Here is a 19,929-nt window from a genome sequence, read left to right on the forward strand (position 1 = left end):
ACACACACACACACATACACACATACACACATACACACACACACACACACAGTTTTCACTGATAGAGAGGAAGAGAGAGTTTGAAACCATTTCTATGATTTTTTTTTTTTAGAAACCTACAGAAACATCATGGTATCCATGGGGACACTCCTGGCATTGCAAAATATGAACTTGAAGTCACTTCTTCTAAGGCATTTTAAAAATGCAAATCACAAATATTGGCAGAAGTATTCTAGATACTAATCGCCTGTGGGCATTCCCCAATCTCTCTGGTGTTTTCTGGTCCATCTTTGGGATCCTTGGGTCAGAACTTTAGAAGATGCATTTTCCCCAGATTCCCTAGCTACTGAACTGTGTCCCACAGTAATACTTAACCCAGTAAAGTAAGTATTGTTATACTACATTATGAATAGGGAAATCGACATTCAGAGAGGCTAACTTAGCCAAGATAGATAACAGCACTGAAACTAGCACTGTCTAGCACTCCCAAGCTCATCATCTTATGACCTGAGAAATGTCATTGATTAAGGGGGTCATTCCAGTTCCACCATTTTACACATCAATCAACTAAAACTTAGAATGGGAAGACCTACACAATAGCCTTTCAAAGTCATGGTTCTGAGTCACAGGTCTAATTCTTGATCCTTACTGTGTGTATGATGCTCACTCATTGGATCCAGGAGCATATATTTATCTCTATTTGTCATTTCATCATTTTTACAATTAGGAAGACAGATTTAAATAAATCCTTTGCATATGCACCATATTGTACTGCAGTTTACAAAATGCTGTATGTTTGCATACATGGTCTTTGATCTTCATAATAACCCTATGAGGTAAGTTGGACAGAGATTGTAGGATGTTTCTACAGATGAGAAGATGACAGCTCCAGAGCTTGGAATAACTGGCTCATGCATACACACCTACCAGGAGTGAAGCCAGTGTCTGACCAGGTCTCCTGACTCCAAGCCTTTCCATGGGGAGTGCTGTCCTGACGTGACCATGTGTTGTGAGAGTTCAGGGGCTAGTTTCATACAAGAGCAACTGCTTGGCTCAAGCTTTTGAGAGCCCTCTTTGCTTTCCTGGGTCTGATATCGAAGTGCAAATGGTTTCTTTCTGCAGAATAATTTGCTTTTCAACCCTACCCCCTTTTAAAATCAAAATCCACTTCTTTTCCAGATGCCAGAGTATATATGCATATTTGAATAGTCACCTGGATCTGATTAAGAAGGCTCAGCCTGTGGGTTTCCTCACTGTTGATTTACATGTTTGGCCAGACTTCCATGGCAACCGGTCTCCCTTAGCAGATCTGACTCTGAAGGGCATGGTAAGTAAAAGCCAGACCATGCACGGAGGTGAAGGCCAGCCAAGGGGTTGCAAAGTTTAGAAGACACAAAGTGAGGAGACAGGAAAAGAGGGAACAACCAAGAAAAGGTGGCCAAGAAGAGCTGGCTTTTGTCAGTTGCCTTGGTCAGGTTGCTGCTGCTCTCCAGAAAGATCTGTTAGTCATTGTTGTTGTTTCCAAGCCAGCTCAGAGCGCCTTCGAGATAGTATTTCTGTACTCAACTACTGCTGCTCTTCCTGCCCTGGTGTGGCTGATAGTCCTGCCTATGTCATTTTTACATTTACATTGATTCGTAGTCATGTTTTCCATCTCTGTCTCCAGGCTACCCGCTACCTCAGTGGTAAATATTACCACCCACGGTCCCACTTCCTGAAGCTAAATACTGGAAAACCTGCGAGCCATGGCTGTTCTGAGCCCATAGCAAAATTTCAGAGTTTCAGATTTAACTTCAGCTAAAAATATAATTAATAACTAATATTGGGGGATCGTCAGCTCTTTTTTTATTTATTTTTATTTTTATTTTTTTATTAATCATTTTATTCATTTACATTTCAAATGAAATTCCCCTTCCTGGTTACGTCTCCACAAACTTCCCCATCTCATCCCCTCCTCCCCTCCCCTTTGCCTCTGTGAGGGTGCTCCTCCACCCATTCACCCTCTCCCATCTAACCCCACTAGCATCCCCCTATGATTGGGTATCAAGCCTCCCTCTCCTCCCATTGATGTCAGGTAAGGCCAATCTCTTTTACATATGTATCTGGAGCCTTGGATTCTTCCGTGTATACTCTTCGCTATTAAGAATCTTTTTTAAAAAAATTATTTTAGTAGATATTTTCTTCATTTACATTTCAAATGCTATCCCGAATGTCCCCTATACCCTCCCCCGACCCTGCTCCCCTACCCACCCACTCCCACTTCTTGGCCCTGGCGTTCCTCTGTATGGGGCATATAAAGTTTGCAAGACCAAGGGGCCTCTCTTCCCAATGATGGCTGCAGGGTCCTTTCAGCAAAATCTTGCTGGCATATGCAATAGTGTCTGCATTTGGTGGCTGATTATGGGATGGACCCCCGGGTAGGACAGTCTCTGGATGGTCCATCCTTCCGTCTTAGCTCCAAACTTTGTCTCTACAACTTCTTCCATGGGTATTTTATTCCCTATTTTAGGGAGGAATGAAGTATCCACGTGCTATTAAGAATCTTTCAGGCTACTTTCAGTCCAGAGATCATGAGCCCTCCTGTCGAGTTCAGGAGGAACTTGGTGGCAAGCTCACACCTGGATAAGGCTATAGGACCTCCAAGCCAGACAGGATCTGTAGCTGTGAGTAGGCTGCCTGTTGGGAACACTGAGAGCTAGGCTTGGAGGTGAACGGAACAAGTTCAATCTAGAGAGGAGGGGAACTTTCAATTCTAATGGGCCAGATAAGAAGCCATAAATGCCAAGTCTAGGAAGGGGAGTGTAAGGAAAGTCAAAATGGGAAGTGAGAATGTAGTCTGTGAGCAAGTGCCACTAACAGCCAGGAGCGACCTTAACTGTAAGCAGGCCTACTGGCTTCAGGAATTTAAGGTTTGTGGTTAAATTCATTAAGACTGTTTAAAATAGTTTTATGATGCTTCCACAAAGTTCAAAACCTCATTTTTATTACATAGTTGACCACATAATCAACTTCTCTTCATAAAGCAAAATCATGAAACACTAAGGAAACTGGACAGGTCAAGAGTGTGTCTGTCTGGAACCTGTGAAGCGTGTCTATGAAATAAGCTGAGCTTGCCCTCTGAATTCAAATGTGGAGGCAGTGAAGACCTCTCAAACAGTAGACACAGCTATGGTCTCTGCTTCCTGATAATCAACAGATGCAAACTGTTGGGTAGGAAGGAAAACAACTTATACAAGTAAAAACCAAATATGTGACTATCTTAACAAGAGGGACAAATGGCAGAAGCCAAATACAGTTAAAGATGCTCAAGGGTGGTTTTACCTGAGATGGCCCCCAAACAAAGCCATGCCATGCGGTAAAATGATCACGGCTCTGAAGTGACAGACTGGTGACCTGCCCTAACTACCATTTGTCAGACCCAGCCTCAGCACGTCAGGCTGTCAGATGCCATGGTTACTGGTGATTTATTTCATCTGTTTTCTAAAAATCAAGCCTGGCATCCAAAGACCTAAGAATTCCCAGTGTTAGGACAGTGTAATCTGCTTGGCCCGATGCAGAGTATTTCCAGGAGATGATGGGAGTTCCGTTGCTTTAAATGAGTAAGCATATGCTCTGCACAGAGATCTTTTAGGGAAACATGGACCCAGTTATATCCATAGATACTGTTGGGCTTGCTTTGTACAGAGGTGTTACTGTCCTATCAACACACCTCTTGTTTGATGTTTCTTAACAGCACTTTCCCTGTAAAACTGTCCTTGCTTGTACTTGGTGTGTATCAGATGAGGTTATATAATGACAGTACAGGGATAAAAGGGGACCTAGACAATATGGAAGAAAGGCAATTCTGACTAACAGCCCAACATGCTCTCTTTTCAGTTCAGTTTGGAATAGCATCAGAACAAACATGCCTTCTGACATTATTCTGTAATTGTGTTTGATCCTTCTGCCTGAATGTGCACTGTTTTCTTTCTAACTCGTATACTAGATAGACTCCACATTACTACTACATCCTTTATATTTTTGCTAGTCCTAAATCTCAGGCATTCATTCCCAAAACTTTTATTGTCCACACTCATTGCAATGAAATAAAACACCAAAACCTTAAGGACTCGAGTTGAAATGCACAGCATTTACATATTTTTTAAAAAGCTAGGCATGACCCTTAGCAAGGAGGCTGCAAAGCCAGAAGTGTAGGGTAGATCAACAGAAAGATCACTGGGGCCTACCTTCTAATAACCTAGCCCCAGGCTCAGGAAGACTGCCTCAGAGAATAGGCAGGGAGTGACAGAGCAGGATACTTGACGTTGATGTGTTTCTTTGGTGTCTACATCCACCTACAAACACTGGTGCACATGTACCATGCACACTCTCACACAGATTTAATTAATTAGTGAGTGCCAAGCACTGCTACCAATACAAAAAGTGCAATGATTCCTGTATTTGTAGAGTAGCTTTAAAGGGGTGGGGAGAAGCACTTGGTAGCATGTTAACAGCAACTGGTATTGTCAGGACAACACTGTTAGAATCACAACCACAGGGCGTTCATTCTTTGAGCTCCAAAAGTTTTTCCTCTGGACACGTATTAAGTACTGAATATGTAGTTATTGGTAATTTATGGCTACATGGAGATAATAAAGAGGCCTTTTATCATTCCAGGAAAAAAATTGCAGATGAACAATTTACCTAGTAGCAAATTATCATGTGGTTTCTGGTTCTGACTGTATAGATGAGAAGTATTTAATACTACTACTAATGTCCAAATAAATTAAAATGTGCTGTGATTTTAGTGTACATAGCAATGTGTTTGTTGTAATTGGTAGCAGGTGTAAGAGTTACCAGACGGGATCCCCAACCTCTGGATGTTACTGATGGTGAGCGAGACAGAATAAACAGGCCACGAGCAGATGGGGTCAAGGTCTCTACCTGTCAGTATCTCTTTTCTTCTTTTGAAGAGCTGTGGTAGTTTTCTGGATTTGGAGGAAGGGTTAATCTCATCTGTGCACCAGGCAGTGATGATCTACCTCAGCCCTACAAAGCTATGCAAAGAAAAGTCTTCATAGTCCGCTAGCCTGGGTCTGTGTGAAAATAGGAAGAGGCAAATGCACATATGCCATTAATGAGTCTGAGGGTACATTCTGGAAAATTCATACATATAGCTCCTTTACAGAGGTTCCACAGGAAAAAGTGTGGCGTATTAGAAACAAGAAATGACACTTGGAGCATGTGGCAAAGGCCTCATCAATATTAGCTACTATCTTGGTGTCCACAATATTATTTCATTTTCATTTCTTTTGTTTTGTTTTTCTGTTTCTGATTTGTTTTTTATTTTGTTTTGTTTTGGCCTATCTATGAAATAGAGCCAACACTTAGAGGAAGGATGAGGAAAGGGGCTGGTGAGATGGCTCTCTGAGTAGAGCTCCTGGAAGTCAGACTGACGACAAGAATTCAAGCCCCTGGACTCAAACAATGGACAGAGAAAACTGAGTCCTTAACTTTGTCTCTGACCTCCATACCCACACTAAATGTGTGTGTGTGTGTGTGTGTGTGTGTGTGTGTGTTGTGTGCATTTATATATACATATATATCTTATTCTCAAATATAATGTGTGTGTGTGTGTGTGTGTGTGTGTATACTCTGCTAAACTAGGGTGTTATCTATAAATAGGAAGAGGCAAATCCATATACACAGTTAATGAGGCTGAGAGTCCATTCTGGGAAGCATACATATTCATAAAAATATTGCATAAATTTATATTTAAGAATAAATTAGGATGAATAGACATCTAAATGAAAGAAAGGGGAAATGGCCATGACCACAAGACTACTAAACCTGCAATAATGGAGCTGACACTTGCATTAAAGCAACAAAGGCTGAAAGAAAATCAGAGCTGCCGTAGACTTGTGCATGCTTTAAATTTACTGTATTAGAAAAACACACCATGAGTGGCCGATGATTTGTAGGTCAGTCACCTGCACCAAGGGAGTCCTTAAGGTCAAACAGTTCCTCCAGTCTTTCTTTGGCAAGTGAGGAGGAGCAGTGAGCTTCTCGGGGTCAGACTGTCAAGAAGGACTAACATGTTAATGGAAGCATAAATCCTATTGTTTTGTTTGTTTGTTTTTGATTCCTGGCCCCCCATAAGATGATGTGTGCATGTGTCTGGACTTTGCAAACTGCACTGAGAACTACAAAAAGGGAGCCCACATTGGGGCGTTAGGCTGGATCATCCTCACCCCGGTTCTTGCTATGCTGCCCTTGCTACCAGCCTGTCAGCCACCCCCCATGTCAGCTCTCATAATCTTAACTCATAGTCTTTGAGTTAAGCTCTGAGCCTGCCTTTCCTTTGTAATACTTGAGCCTTCCTTCTCAGCCTTGCTGTTTGGTTTACTTGCTGTTTCCGGTTGTACGTTTCTCTTCTCCTTCGGTGCCTAGTTCATAGAGCAGGACAGGACCCAGACATCCCACCGTGCTCAGGAAGAAAATCTTCTTTGCCCTCTGGCAACACTTATCTCTCTGCCATGGGGCCAGCTGTTTCCTCTTCCCTTTGATGACATGCACAGCTGAAAAAGAGGTGCTGGAGGCTGGGGGGTGGAATGGAAATATATCTGGACTAAGTACATACCCTTTTCTCTTTTTTTTTTTTTTCTCTCTTTTTTTTAACTTGGTAAGTGAAATGGAGAATTGTTAGAGCTGTCTTTATCATTATCTAAAAGAAACAGAACTGTGGTTAATCATAATGTTTTTTCACGAGAACATTAGTGATTCTGTAGTTTCTTATAAAATAAAAGAAAGGCTTCCTTGTGGCCAAGCATGGTGGTCTGTACCTGTAATCCCAGAGCCAGGGAGGTGGTGTCAGGAGGATCTGGAATACAAGGGCATCCTCAGTTGTTTTAGAGAATCCACCACCAGCTTCAAAGAAGAGAGGGAGGAAGGGAGGAATAGGAGAAAAAAAAAGCAATGCTTGCTTTAAAATTAAAGAAGTGGGGTGGATACATGCATACCAGGATAGATGTAGCTAAACACCATAAAGAATGGGTTCATGTTTTTTTTTTTTTTGTGGGGGGGTGCTATTTCTTTGAGCAGTTTTTTTTTTAATTCTGAGTGGAAGTTTGAGTGTTTCTTCATTGCTTTGAAGATATGCAGGTTGTATATTTTGTAATCGCACTGGTATTCAAATCTTAACTTGAAAGGTCATTAGCATGTGGCACTGGCAGGTTCATTGTATGAGGTCAGTTGGTTCAAAGACGCTGGAGTGGCCCAGACATCTTTCCAAGGTCACTGTCGAGTGAGAAATGCTTGCCCAACAGCAGGCACACTGTGGGTTTGCAACCAGTGACTCTGAATCTATAGTGTCTGCTTAGTGGCCCCTATGGGGGTTCTATATGTGACTGTTGAATCTTCAATAGCCAGCTGTATATCTTCAAGTTAGTCTCAGAACTGACTGGAACTAACAGGTGAATAGCCAGACCAGCTGGAGAAGTTGCTAATGCTTCAGTGTGTCACACAATATGCAATTCTATGCACTTCCTGCGGATATAGATGTGAGTATTCTCTACCCTTATGTCTGTGACCTGCAGTTTTCTCATCATCAACAACAGAAAATGCTAATCTAGACCCTGCACAATGGCTAGTGCAATAGTTATTCTGAAAGTCTTTTCCTCCCTGTATGTGACTAAGAATCAGTCTCACATTGATATAACCTCTGTTTAGATGGTGGTAATTTAAGATATTTGCATAAATATTTTCCTGAAATATTCATGCAGTGAAAAAAATGGACACAGAGACATAACAGGCATGAATACACACGGGCAAACAGACAGTGGTCACATCGGTTGACTGTATTTCCTGTTTCAGACTGGACTATTACACAACTCTGAGCAGGAAATTACATTCTAGTTTCCTAATGAACTGTGTGGTGCCTCCAACCATTCCCTGCACAGACTGTGGGAAGTGGAGTACTGGTCCGAGTGTTCAGAGTCAGGGAAAAGCCTCACAAGGGCTTAGCTAGACCCTAGATGCTTTTCAGAAGCCCAGAGCTCAGCCAGAGCTACCACAGTCAAGCTTAGATGTATGTTTGTGTTGTCAGGTACTCAACTGAGAGTTTGCAAGAACTCAGGAAAAGCCAGTGCCTTCTTTGTGCCTTCTTGGGATAAGGAGATAGATGACTGGAAGTTCCTGAGCTAATCAAAGCTCATTGTAAGTGACCCATGTTAAGGATCAGCCTCAAACATGCCATAACATGGTAACTTCTTTTGTTTGTGTTTTTATTTTAAACACTGTTTTACTCAGATATTTATACATATTATTGTTTTTTACAAAGAAAAAAATCTTGTGACAAATATTAATTCTCAGTATTACTTAACCGGCTTTCAGATAATCTGTTACTTACTGAGTGATTAATTTAGTGATTTTCAATAGGGCCCATTTCTTAGGGCTTGGTGATATGCTTGTAGCCGTACCTTTCTTCACAATAATTCATTGAGATAATATTGATGATTTAAACAAATAGAGAAACTGAGGATTGAGCAATGTAAGCAGTTTGTCTACTGGAGAAAATAGTAGAGTTCAGATTAGAACCCATTCAGTTCAAATTTGTATCACATTCTCCCTCTCTCCATCTCCCCTCTCCCTCTCTCCCTGCCCCCCCCCCAATTTATTTGTTGACTTTGTATGCATGGATATTTTGCCTGCATGTCTGACAGCATGAGTGTGTGGATTCTCTGGAACTGGAGTTACAGGGAGTTGTGAGCAGCCATGTGGGGGCAAGGAATTGAATCCATGTCCTTTTGAAGACTAGACAGTGGTCTTAACTCCTGAGCCATCTCTCCAACCCCCCAGAAGTATTCTTTAATGTTAATAAAATGTCAGTAATATAAAACTCATATAGTAAGGCTTTGAGTATTTTCTTACACTTTGTGTTCTGTTTTCAATTTGTGTACCATTTCTTTCTATTTTACTGATGCTTTTCAAAATTACATCACAGAATCACTTTCTTAATAACCAGTGGTTCTCAAACTTCCTAATGTTGTGACCCTTTAACACATCTCCTCTTGTTGTAATGACCCCCAACCATAAAATTATTTTGTTGCTACTTCATAACTGTAATTGTGCTACTGTTACAAAATATAATTAAATATCTGTAGTTTTGGATGGTCTTTGATGACCCCTATTAAAGAATCATCTGACACCCCGGAGGGGTCAGAACCCACACGTTGAGAATCGCTGCACATAGCTTTCTTCTTCTTCCCGTGTAGAGTTAACACCAGATAAAGCCGGAGGTAGACTAAAGTTGGACCTTCCCTGGCAGGACACCAGGCAGAGGCATGAGGGATTAGCTTGTAGAATCTTTTGCAATGGTCCAGGAGAGAAACATTGGGAAGAACTAAGGACTGAGGATCAAAACTGGGGTCCAGGTTGTCATGAGACTGGAGACAGGGATAGAACACTACGTGTACAGAGGTAGAAGGAGGTCACTGGGAGAGTGTCAGCTCATTGTTTCCTTCTAATATGTGTATTCACTACACACAACCTCAGTGGGGTATACTTACAAGCTCACAGTTCCGCACCTAAAATGTCCAAGCTGCCCCAACCCCAAGGTTTTCCTGTTCTAATGCTTACATGGCCCAAAGCTGAGACTCCTATATGAAGGCTCTGGGAAAAACTTGCTTTCCCTCCCATCTAAACTCCAATAGAGTAGGACTAATATCCTGGTTTCCCTGTGGGCAGCCAAGATTCCTGCTCAGCTTCTAAATGCCTTCCTGCATTCTTAGGCTCATTACCTTCTGCCTATCTCCCCAAAGTCAGTAAGACCATCTCATATTTTGAGCTCTCCTCCTTTTCATTTTTGTCTCCTGTCCTCTGCCCTCTGCCTTCCTCTTTTTCATCTCTTCATGGGTTCTTCTGCCTTTCTCTTCTGCTTTTCAGTGCCCATGTGATGAATCAGGATAATCACTACCATTTAAAGTCAGCTGGCTAGTGACAGATTGTTTCTGCCAGTTTCTTTACAGCTGAGTATAGATCAGTGTTTCCACAATCAGAAGACGGAGATCTTTCTAATTCTTCCTCCCATGCCATGGTGGTCCATTTGTCTTCATTCCCTAAGTCTTGGTAGGTTTTAAGCAGAGTAAAAAGTGTCTCCCTGTCTGGATGCCAACAGTTACTGGTCCTCCAAGGCTTCTACTTGATTCTTTTCTCTAGTCCCTCTCTCCTTCCTCCCCCAACCCATGTCCTTTACAGAATTTTCTTTGATCTCCCTCACCAACTGCCTTTCTTACTGACTGATGAAACAGTGTTTGGGACCCCCATTGTATTCTTAAAGACATCCATTTAATTTACCTGAGTGATACCCCTCATCGAGCTCCAGCGACCTAGAATATCTCTGCCTTGTCTTTGACAGTTTTCAGGAACCCTTAGAGAAATGTTTCCTACAGTACCTCTGTAACAAACATAGATAATAATCTTTATTCCTTTAACAACTTGGAAGGAAAGTATAACTAAATTGCTGTTATTACTAAATTGCTAGTCCTTCTCTGAAACAGACTTGAAATTTTGGAATTTTAGGTTATTTGAATGTATCTAATGTGATATTTTGGAGATAGTACCCAAGTTCAAAGTTGAACTTCATCTAGGTTTTATGAATACTTTATTTATGTAGCCTGAAGGTCATTTCATACAATATTCACAATAATTTTTTTCATCAAACAGGTTTGTGGTGGGAAGCCCCCTTTACACAAGAGCCAAAAGAAATAAAATGTGCATACCATCACAGATCTCCCATGGGCCTTATATTTGACTGTCTCACCTCAGCATTCAAAACAGGCACATAACAGGCACATGCATATTTATAAGCACACTCTTTCCTCTTATGCTTCCTTTCAACTTCCTCTTATCAACAGAATCAGTCAGCCTTCAGCTGAACCATATAGCTCATTTGGCCTGTCCCAGCTTTTGAAGCTAGTATAAGTATAAATGTACACACACACACACACACACACACACACACACACACACATACACACACTCAAACACGTGGCACCTCTGGCAATCCTAGGCATTCACCTTTCACAGCAATTCCTTCTAAGTCTTCTTCATCCACTTGAGTGGTCCACATGGCAGACATTCCATAGATAGTACAGTCTTGGACTGATTTTGCCAGGGCAGACATGAAACAATGAAGTGGGCTTAGTGGACAGCTGCCCCTCTGTTGTCTCCACGTGAATATGAGGTGAGATGTCAGGGTTGCCAAGCTTCCAACCACAGTATTTCTTTGGTTCAGGGAGAAATGTCTCTCACTGCGTCTCACTTCGGCTCCAGCCCTGGAATTAGTATGAAAGGATGCAGGAGGCTGCTGTGGGGCTGTGCTTGCTGTGTCTCTTGTGATGTGCCGTACTGCATGCAACAAACCTCTTCTAGGACTCCTTCCCAAGAAGGATATTGTCTCTTTGAGTGACCATCTTGATTTCCCTTTCAGAAGAGCTATCTGCATTTTACGGGTCCTCTTTTTTGCTGCAGCTACTGTCAAGCTCAAGAGTTAAAGTTTAAGCCATTGATTACTTTAGGTATGGTTTCTAGAGGTTCCCCTCTAGAGAGTGTCCCTTTGCTGTGGAGGCACTAGGAATTTACAGAAAGGGCCATGGGATCATTCTGCTCAAACACTAGTGGCTTTGGAAGTTCTTATGCGTATTTACTAATTATTAAAAATTATATACAACTATGTCATATTCTTGTATGTCTTCATTTTTTAGTAATTGAGGAAGATATCAGAATGAGCTATATTAACCACATTATAACATAAAACCTAAGTTATCTAATGATTATAGATAAGGAAGTGCTCCTGCTATACAAAATGGACCCCACATCCTCTCTGCCATCACACATTATCTGGATGTGGTCTTATACATGTACCTGTAGGTCAGCCATGCAGAGGATCATGGCCTGATCCACTTCCTTTTACTTTCTGGAGGAAGGGAACTTACTCCCCAGCTCCAGAAGGGAGCCCTAAGGTGCAGCACAGTAGCCGCCCTGTCAGATAAAGAGCAAAGGGGGAGCAAGTGTCCACATATCTATCAGAAGGGATCACAACCCAGGCGTCTGGTGGCTCAGCCAGGGTATTCACTGGAGGTGGCCTGGGACAAGGCTGCATCTATTTTATCCTGCCACGTGGGGTGGCTTTTCTTTATTTACACAAGGACTTTTGTGAGTTTCTGGAATCTGTTTGTTCCCCAGTTTCATAAGAAGCACCCCTAGGAGTAGGAAGGGCAAGAGTAGGGACTTAGGAATTAGGGACATCAAGTAAGTTCCTCAACATGTCTAATGACTTCCTTTTTCTTTGAATCTGTGAAGCAAATATTCTCTCATCCCTGCTCATATTTAATCATCCAAGCAGTAAATGTCTATTGGTATACAAGGATCAGACATCAGGAGAAAGAATGGTATAGAAAGAATCTTTCTGTACTATGTGGAAGCATTATGAACTGTCAATAAAAAGCCTATGGCCAATGAGCTCAGGCAGGATTAGAAGGCAGGACACTCGCAGAGAGAGAGAGAGAGAGAGAGAGAATTCTGGGAAATAGTCAGGTGGGAGAGATTTGCCCAAAGGCTGATTGAGACAGAATAATAAACCAGGAGGAGAAGTAGCTAACCACTTGACATGACTTAGACTAGTTTAAATGGGTTAATTGAGTTATGAGCTAGCAGAAAAGAGCCAAAGCTTTTGGCCTGGGCATTTATTTATGTACAAGACGTCTCAGAGACATTATTTCAAGGAACAAAGAGGCCAGGTGCAAAAGCCCTCAGTTATAGAATGGTATTGGGGGTCAGGGGGCTTTGAGTGCCACTAGCTCAGACAGTAGCATCATGTCTACTTTTTCACATTATTGGTTTGGAAAGAGAGGTCCCAGAATTCCTTTCTGCTCTGATCCATAACTTTTCAATCTTCATGTGTGTTGGTATCAAAGACATAATTCTTACCTGGTGGCTCAGTTATCAGCCAAGAGTAAGCCACCAGCTTATATGAATGAAAGATTCAGAACACTGGGAGCATGACATGTTTCATGGGAAAAGCAAGAGTAGATACTGGATGGGTTAGTGGGGGCCATTCCAGGAAGGCATATATGCACAAACTTCATTCTCTCTCTAGTGCTAAGGTAGCAAGGAAAAGTTGACCAGAGTATTTTATTTGGTGGGGTTCTGAGAGTGGAGGATTGTTTTGTTTTGTTTTGTTTTTGAGACAGAGTCTCACTGTGTGGTCCTAGTTATACTGAATTCACTAGTTAGGTCAAACTAACCTTGAGTTCTTAATTCTTATGCCTCAGTTTATCTTCCTGGTGCTAGGCATTAACAGGGAGTGATGCGATCAGGTTTGGAAAGAAAATGAATTATACTAGCTCTACTGCAGAGAACAATTAGAAATGGACTCTCTCAATGAGCAGGTAAGACAAGATTAAGGAAGTGAAGACCATAGAAGACAAAAGTAGATGGAGTCTAAAAGGTTTGAGAAACTAAATGAAGGAGAAAGGAAAGAAGAAAATTACGTCCTGCAATAGAATGTCCTGTCTGGAGAGAGTAACCAACTAAGGCTTGAAAGGAAGGCTAAGGGTGTTTGGCAGACCACTCACCTCAGCCTTGTTGCTGACTACACATTCACACCTGCTGTAGCCGAAGACATCTCAGACCATACCACCCATATTACTTACATAAATACATTTTGTATTGTGAAAATCCTACATGAGGCCAAGGGAGGTGGTTCATTGGGTGAACACACTTGCTGTCTAGTCTAACAAATGGAGTTAGATCCTCAGGGCCCTACATGGCCAAAGAAGAAAATCAGCTTCCAGAAGTTGTCCTTGGACACACATAAATCACAAGCACAGGCACACATAGATAGATTGATCAATTTCTCTTCTTCTAAAGTGAAACTGATCTAAGATAGATCAGTTTCTCATGTGATGCCCACAAGCTTGAAGACAAAATCAGCCTGTACCCTCTCTAAAGATCCCATAAGAACACTGACACAGAGATATGAAAGGATGCTGTGAACAAGATGACTGTACCACACCCAGTGTCCGTTCATCTCTGCAATCTCTGAGAAACTGACCTGGTCATATGGTCCTAATTGATTTTAATGGGATTCCTTTGTGAACCATAGATTCTACATTATCTCACAGTAGGTATAACATCTGTAGGAGGCATATTATTTACCCTCAATAACCCTTCATTACTGTCACATTTTCTCACAGAAGCTGAATTCACAGGCATCTTACAGTTATATGCCAACTGTTCACATTTTTTATTTCATATAAACCACAGAAGATACTTATTTATAACACATTTAATCACATTTAATTTCACGTCAAAACTATGAAATATAATCTTATGAGAGGTTTGTTTGTTTACTTGTTTGTTTTTAATTTTGGTTTGGTTTGGTTCAATCTGAGGACAAAGAATTTTTTGGCATAGGGGAGGGATATTTTTCCCAAGTTTGAAGTTTAGAGAATTTAGTAAACATTCCACCATGTTTAGCCCACACAACAAGGGATTTGTATATGAAATTGTTGCACTCAGAAAGCAAGTCTGAGCATGCTCAGTCCATGGAAGCTATCTCTATGTATGTCAGCTGTTTTTGGTCCCTCATCCTTCTCTTTTCCTCCTTTCTATAGGTCACTGGATTGACATTGTCTCAGGACCTTGATGATCTTGCCATCCTCTACTTGGCCACTGTTCAAGCCATTGCTGTAAGATACTTTAATGAAATTTCAAAAACAAAGCAAAACAAAATGTAACTTTGTGTTATCCATATGTTCTGAGCCACAAGATCTCTGAAAGGCACCACAAGGCTTTTGTGGCAGTTTCTTAATTAGAAGAGAGGTTGCCACAAGAGTTGTTTGCCTGTCCAGACAGCAGTGGTGACAAGGATTCTCATTTGCTTTCATGATAGACTAACAAAAGTGGAAACCAATAGAAAGGGAAGTCTTTAAGCATCAATGCTTGTCATTTATTTCATGTCTTCTAAATTCAATACAAGCAAAGAGGCAAATTCCACGAACATGTGCAGTTGGAAAGCTGCTAATAAGAATGTTTGCTTTTATATAATACATAATATTGGCTCGTTTTATAAAAGACTTCATAATAAGGTTCCCTTAAATTTTTTTAGATATTTATTTATTTATTATATGTAAGTACACTGTAGCTGTCTTCAGACACTCCAGAAGAGAGCATCAGATTTCGTTGCGGATGGTTGTGAGCCACCATGTGGTTGCTGGGATTTGAACTCAGGACCTTTGGAAGAGCAGTCAGAGCTCTTAACCGCTGAGCCATCTCACCAGCCCTCCCTTAAATTTTAAACCTTCTTAGAAACAATTTGGTTTGGGGTAGGGATTTAACCCGCCATGTAGGGATTTACATGGTGGGTTAGAATGACTAAGGCAAGAGGGGAGAATTTGAATCTGAGATTTGAGAGGCTCTTAAAGTGAGGTCCGAAATGAAAACTAAACCCTAGAAGCTCAGATATTGCCTAAGGAGTCTTCTTGTGCAGCAGTGCTGCACAGATGGTCTTCCAGGGGTTTCTAATGCCTTAATATCACACAGAAGTCAGCATGTATACCTGGACTAGAACGTGCATCCACAGGAGAGGGACATGATGCTTAGCATCTTATAGTAGGCCTATACCCCACAAATAAACCAGTGGTTGGGTGAATTTTAGAAGGAGAAAAAAACCCTTAGAAAGGAAAATAAGTAAATTTACTAAATTTGGATTTAAACTCTGTTATTCATCATTAAACCCATGGTTCATTATTATGATTTTGATTTATTTATTTATGTGTATATAGCTATGGCTATGACTATGTATGCCACACGTGATGAAACCAGGAGAAGGTGTTGGACTTACGAGATGTAGTGAAAGGTGGTGTGAGCTGCATAGTGTGACTACTGGGAATTGAACTCATGTCTGCTGTAAGATCAATGTATGTTCTTAATAACTGAGCCCTCATTCCAGCTTATTATTAATTACTATTATTATTGTTTTTAGCCATTCTTTGGCTACTTTGTGGGTTCTTTATTCCTCCACCCTTTTTCACACCTCTTCTTCCACCCTTTCAAACTTTAACACTAGAAAGAAGAGAATAAAAGATAAAGTGGAAAGGGGGTGATGTTATAATTAGGGGCATTGAGTTCTTTGGGGAAAGTTTAATCTTCGCCATCAGGATATCTAATTATTTCCTCCTCCTCCTCCTCCTCCTCCTCCTCCTCCTCCTTCTTCTCCTTCTCCTTCTCCTTCTCCTTTCTTCTTCTTCTTCTTCTTCTTCTTCTTCTTCTTCTTCTTCTTCTTCTTCTTCTTCTTCTTCTTCTTCTTCTTCTTCTTCTTCTTTTCTTCTTCTTCTTCTTCTTTTTCCTTGACTAGTTCAGTGAAACCAATCAAACTTCTTTCTACATGGAAACCACAAGCAAACAAACAAAGGTGGAAGCAAACAAATACCCAAACAATTCTACATCTGTCAACATGGAGAACATGAATAGAAGATGAAATCTGAACCATGTCTATATTAGTAAAGATATACAGTTATCCTGTTTTAAAATGAAGAACATTGTCATGATACTACTAATGCAAAATAGAGTTTGGAGATATTTATTATACTCCGGACTCTGTACTAAATACCCATGCCATCTTCTGATTTAACAGTATGATGCTGCTATTGTGTTCCTCTGTCCACTGACTAGATTCCCAAGCCTTAATGTGTACTAAATCAACCTTCCTAGTGCCGTGAAGTTGTATATGGCAGGGCAGTGATGAGAGCCCATCATCATGGTTTATAAAAGAAAACTTAAGATATTTAAGAAGAATTGGGGAAATTTAAATTTTGATTTGTGAATATAATTGTATGAAGGAGCTTGCAATAGGCTCAGTCACTTGCCTTGAAGTGAACAGTTCTGGAAAACTAGAGATGTATGATGCTCATACCTTGTGAGCAAATGCTAAGAAGTGGACATGAAAGACAAAGCTAAACAGGAGAGGCCAAGAATTTGACCCCATAGTGGTAAGGACTGTGATCCTTAAGAGTTCTCCAACTCTGTGCCAGGCACCAGAGTGCCTTGCTTGTCCAGGACTTAAGATGGCAGCCCTGTAAACCAAGGAACTTGTCTTTACCCTTGAGATGAAGGCAGTCTGTTTTCCAGGGTCTTACAGCTAGTGCACACTAGTGAGAATGAGAACCTGCATCCATCTCGGCCCCAGTTCTTGCTGTCTCTACTTTGTTGGTGTGTTTTTCTTCAATCTTTTCATAAAAGCTACATGAGTGAAATAAGTTTTCAGGCATTTCCAAAGCAGCTTTTACTTAACACATATCAGAAAAGATCATTCACTTGGCCTGGAATCTTTTTCACAGGGTCCTTCTCCTGGTAAGAACATTGCAGCAGGAAGCCCAGGAATACAAAAGAAGATTAAACTCAATAAAGCAGGAGAGGAGAAAGAGCCAGCTATGTTTTCTCAAGTAATACACTTGGGAAATCATTCTTATATTTAATGGGCCATACGTACATTTAAAGCGATCTTATTTTTTCTGTCTATTGTCTTAATGACCTTTATAATTCCATGCAGGGAAGACATTTTAAGACAGATTTCCTGATAAAGCTTTATTATAGAGTCAATTAAATTTGGGAGGGGTTCCATCTGTTTGAAAAAGTATCTGAGTGTACTGATTTTCTAGGCAAAAATGTGCATTTTAATGAAGCATTTTGATAACAGATATTTTCCCATAATGTTCATCTTGGAAAAAAATGTTTCCTTCTTCCTGAATATTGCTTTAGCACCTATTTGTTATTGGTAAGTTAAACAGTTTCCTCTCTATCGTAATATCCATAGTTGGCACTCTGTAGCCATGGAATGAAATTAAAGAAAGAAAAGTTAGCTCGGGACTATGGGAAAACCCTCCATGCAGTAAAATTCTCTCTTGCTTGGCCTCTTTGAAAGACCTGTCAGCCATTTGGTTCGTCCACAGCCTGTCTGTCTGTCGTTTTCTTTTCAGAATAGACCCTTTAAAACTACTATTTGCATTTGAAGTCTCTTAATTTGCATTTGGTTCTGTGTCCCCCTTGGAATCGCCTAATTTTAATTTAAATTTCACCATGAAAACATTTTTTCCAGAAAGGTGAGCACAGAAGCATTTTTGCACAAAGTCCTTTGCTGGGCATTTCGAGAGGGTGGATCGTCACGCAGTAGAGTCCGGGGACACTAAAGGAAAGGCATGGCAAAGAGCTGCCAGAGTGGGAAATGAGAGACAGGCTGTCACAGCACTGAAGGGAGTGCCACTTGTTCATGTCTTTGCTTTCCTTTCCCAGTAATGTGCTTCGAAATGACCCCAGTCATAGACCTGCTAATCTCATGGTCCAAGTGGGTTAACATTCTTCAGTTTTCTAGTTTGTCTTAAAATTAGAGATGACATTGACATGTGCAGCAGAGTGCCCATTGAACCTCCTAGCCAGAAGAGCTCTTTTGTGAGCACTTCCAAGTGCCAGCAGTTGGGAGCTTCTAAGGGACCCACTACTGTGTCATGCCATGTCGCAGGCCATACCTTTGATTTCTTTCCACTTACCGATTTTAGCAATCCACATCCAACCGAGTGAATATGAAATCATTTATTCCATTAGTAAATGAGAAAAATCTTGGGTTGGGTAGAACAAATAGTTGAACTGCCCATCAGATGAGGTAGGGCTTCTTAATGTCAATCACAGCCTTCAGCTGTGTAGATTTCAATCTTTAAATCACAGCAACTGAGAGCCAGCAGTCCTCTAATAACCTATGAGGGACTTGTGGACATCTATTATCCTTCTGACATTATGTATAAGTTCCATTCTCTGTAGGACTTCTTTTTTTTCTGGAGTTCATGATTTCCCCAAAACTAAAGAAAGAACAACTAGAGAGAATGAACAGTTTTCATTAGGAAGGGAATCGCCTTGTATGCTACATGTTTCATCTTTCAACACAATACAACCATAGGTATTTTTTGAAGGCCAGAGTTTTACTAAATTCATATTTCACCTAATTCCTGGGCAACTTCAGCAAATTCTTAAGACTTTCTTTGTTGTAACTGGTGTACTTTTTGTTCCTGGCTGCCCAGGTGCCTCATTATTTATTATAAACCAATGCCCCAAATCCTTTTGCCCCAAATTACCCTCTGACTCCTCCCTTCTTTGGAGGGACTCCCATGGCCAGGGAAGATGTCCCTGGAGTCACCCTTATCAAGGGGGCCCTTCCCTTACCTAGATCCCATCTCTCAGGGCCTGAGACTAGGTCAGTATGCTACGGAGTTCCCAAACCTTGTGTGTCACCTGGACCAACCATCTCATTCTTCTTGTCCTTAGCATACATCAGATACCAACTTCCCAGAAACACTTGCACTTCCACTGAAATCTGTTATATTGGTTTGTTTCTCTTCTCCATCCCTGTCTTTCCATGGTTGCTTCACCATGCATTGAGATGCTGGGCCGTCTGGGTCAGTAGCCTGTTATGTTCCCTGACCTCCTCCCACATCTGACCAGCAGTTCACTCCCATCCTCACACCTACAGCATAACCATCTCCCTAAACCCCCAGGCTCTTAACACTCAAAAACTGTCCACTAAAAATATCCTCCTTGTTTTTCTTCAGAGCCACTTCTTCTTTTTTGTTTTGTTGTTGTTGTTTTGTTTTGTTTTGTTTTTCAAGACAGGGTTTCCCTGTGTAGCCCTGGCTGTCCTTGAGCTCAGAGCCACTTCTTAACATCACTCTAACTGACTTCTTAATGCTACATCTTAGTTTAGCTTTTTAAAAAAAAAAATACCATATCCTCAAATAAATTAGAAATTTTGAGCTTCTAGGTTTTGAACATCCCCCCAAAATTATGGTCACAGCTACTTAAATAGCCAAACCAAAACTACAAATTATCCATTAAGATTCACCT

At 41.0% G+C, this 19,929-nt stretch overlaps 1 protein-coding gene across 9 annotated transcripts in view; it reads left to right on the forward strand.

Annotated features, from left to right (window-relative positions):
- Positions 1-19,929, forward strand: part of Fggy (FGGY carbohydrate kinase domain containing) — a 379,357-nt gene that overhangs the window by 268,576 nt on the left and 90,852 nt on the right. For 7 of the 9 annotated variants that reach the window (XM_021199715.1, XM_029540042.1, XM_029540043.1 and 4 more), the window contains 2 exons: positions 1,180-1,327; positions 14,655-14,729. In XM_021199715.1, coding sequence (XP_021055374.1) covers positions 1,180-1,327; positions 14,655-14,729 — 223 coding nt within the window. Of the gene's footprint in view, positions 1-112; positions 772-1,179; positions 1,328-14,654; positions 14,730-16,396; positions 18,036-19,929 lie in introns of those variants that run through there. The other 2 variants (XM_021199716.1, XM_021199718.2) reach the window with 2 other exon arrangements.

The sequence above is a fragment of the Mus pahari genome, chromosome 6 (assembly GCF_900095145.1).
Source record: "Mus pahari chromosome 6, PAHARI_EIJ_v1.1, whole genome shotgun sequence".
Taxonomy (NCBI): domain Eukaryota; kingdom Metazoa; phylum Chordata; class Mammalia; order Rodentia; family Muridae; genus Mus; species Mus pahari.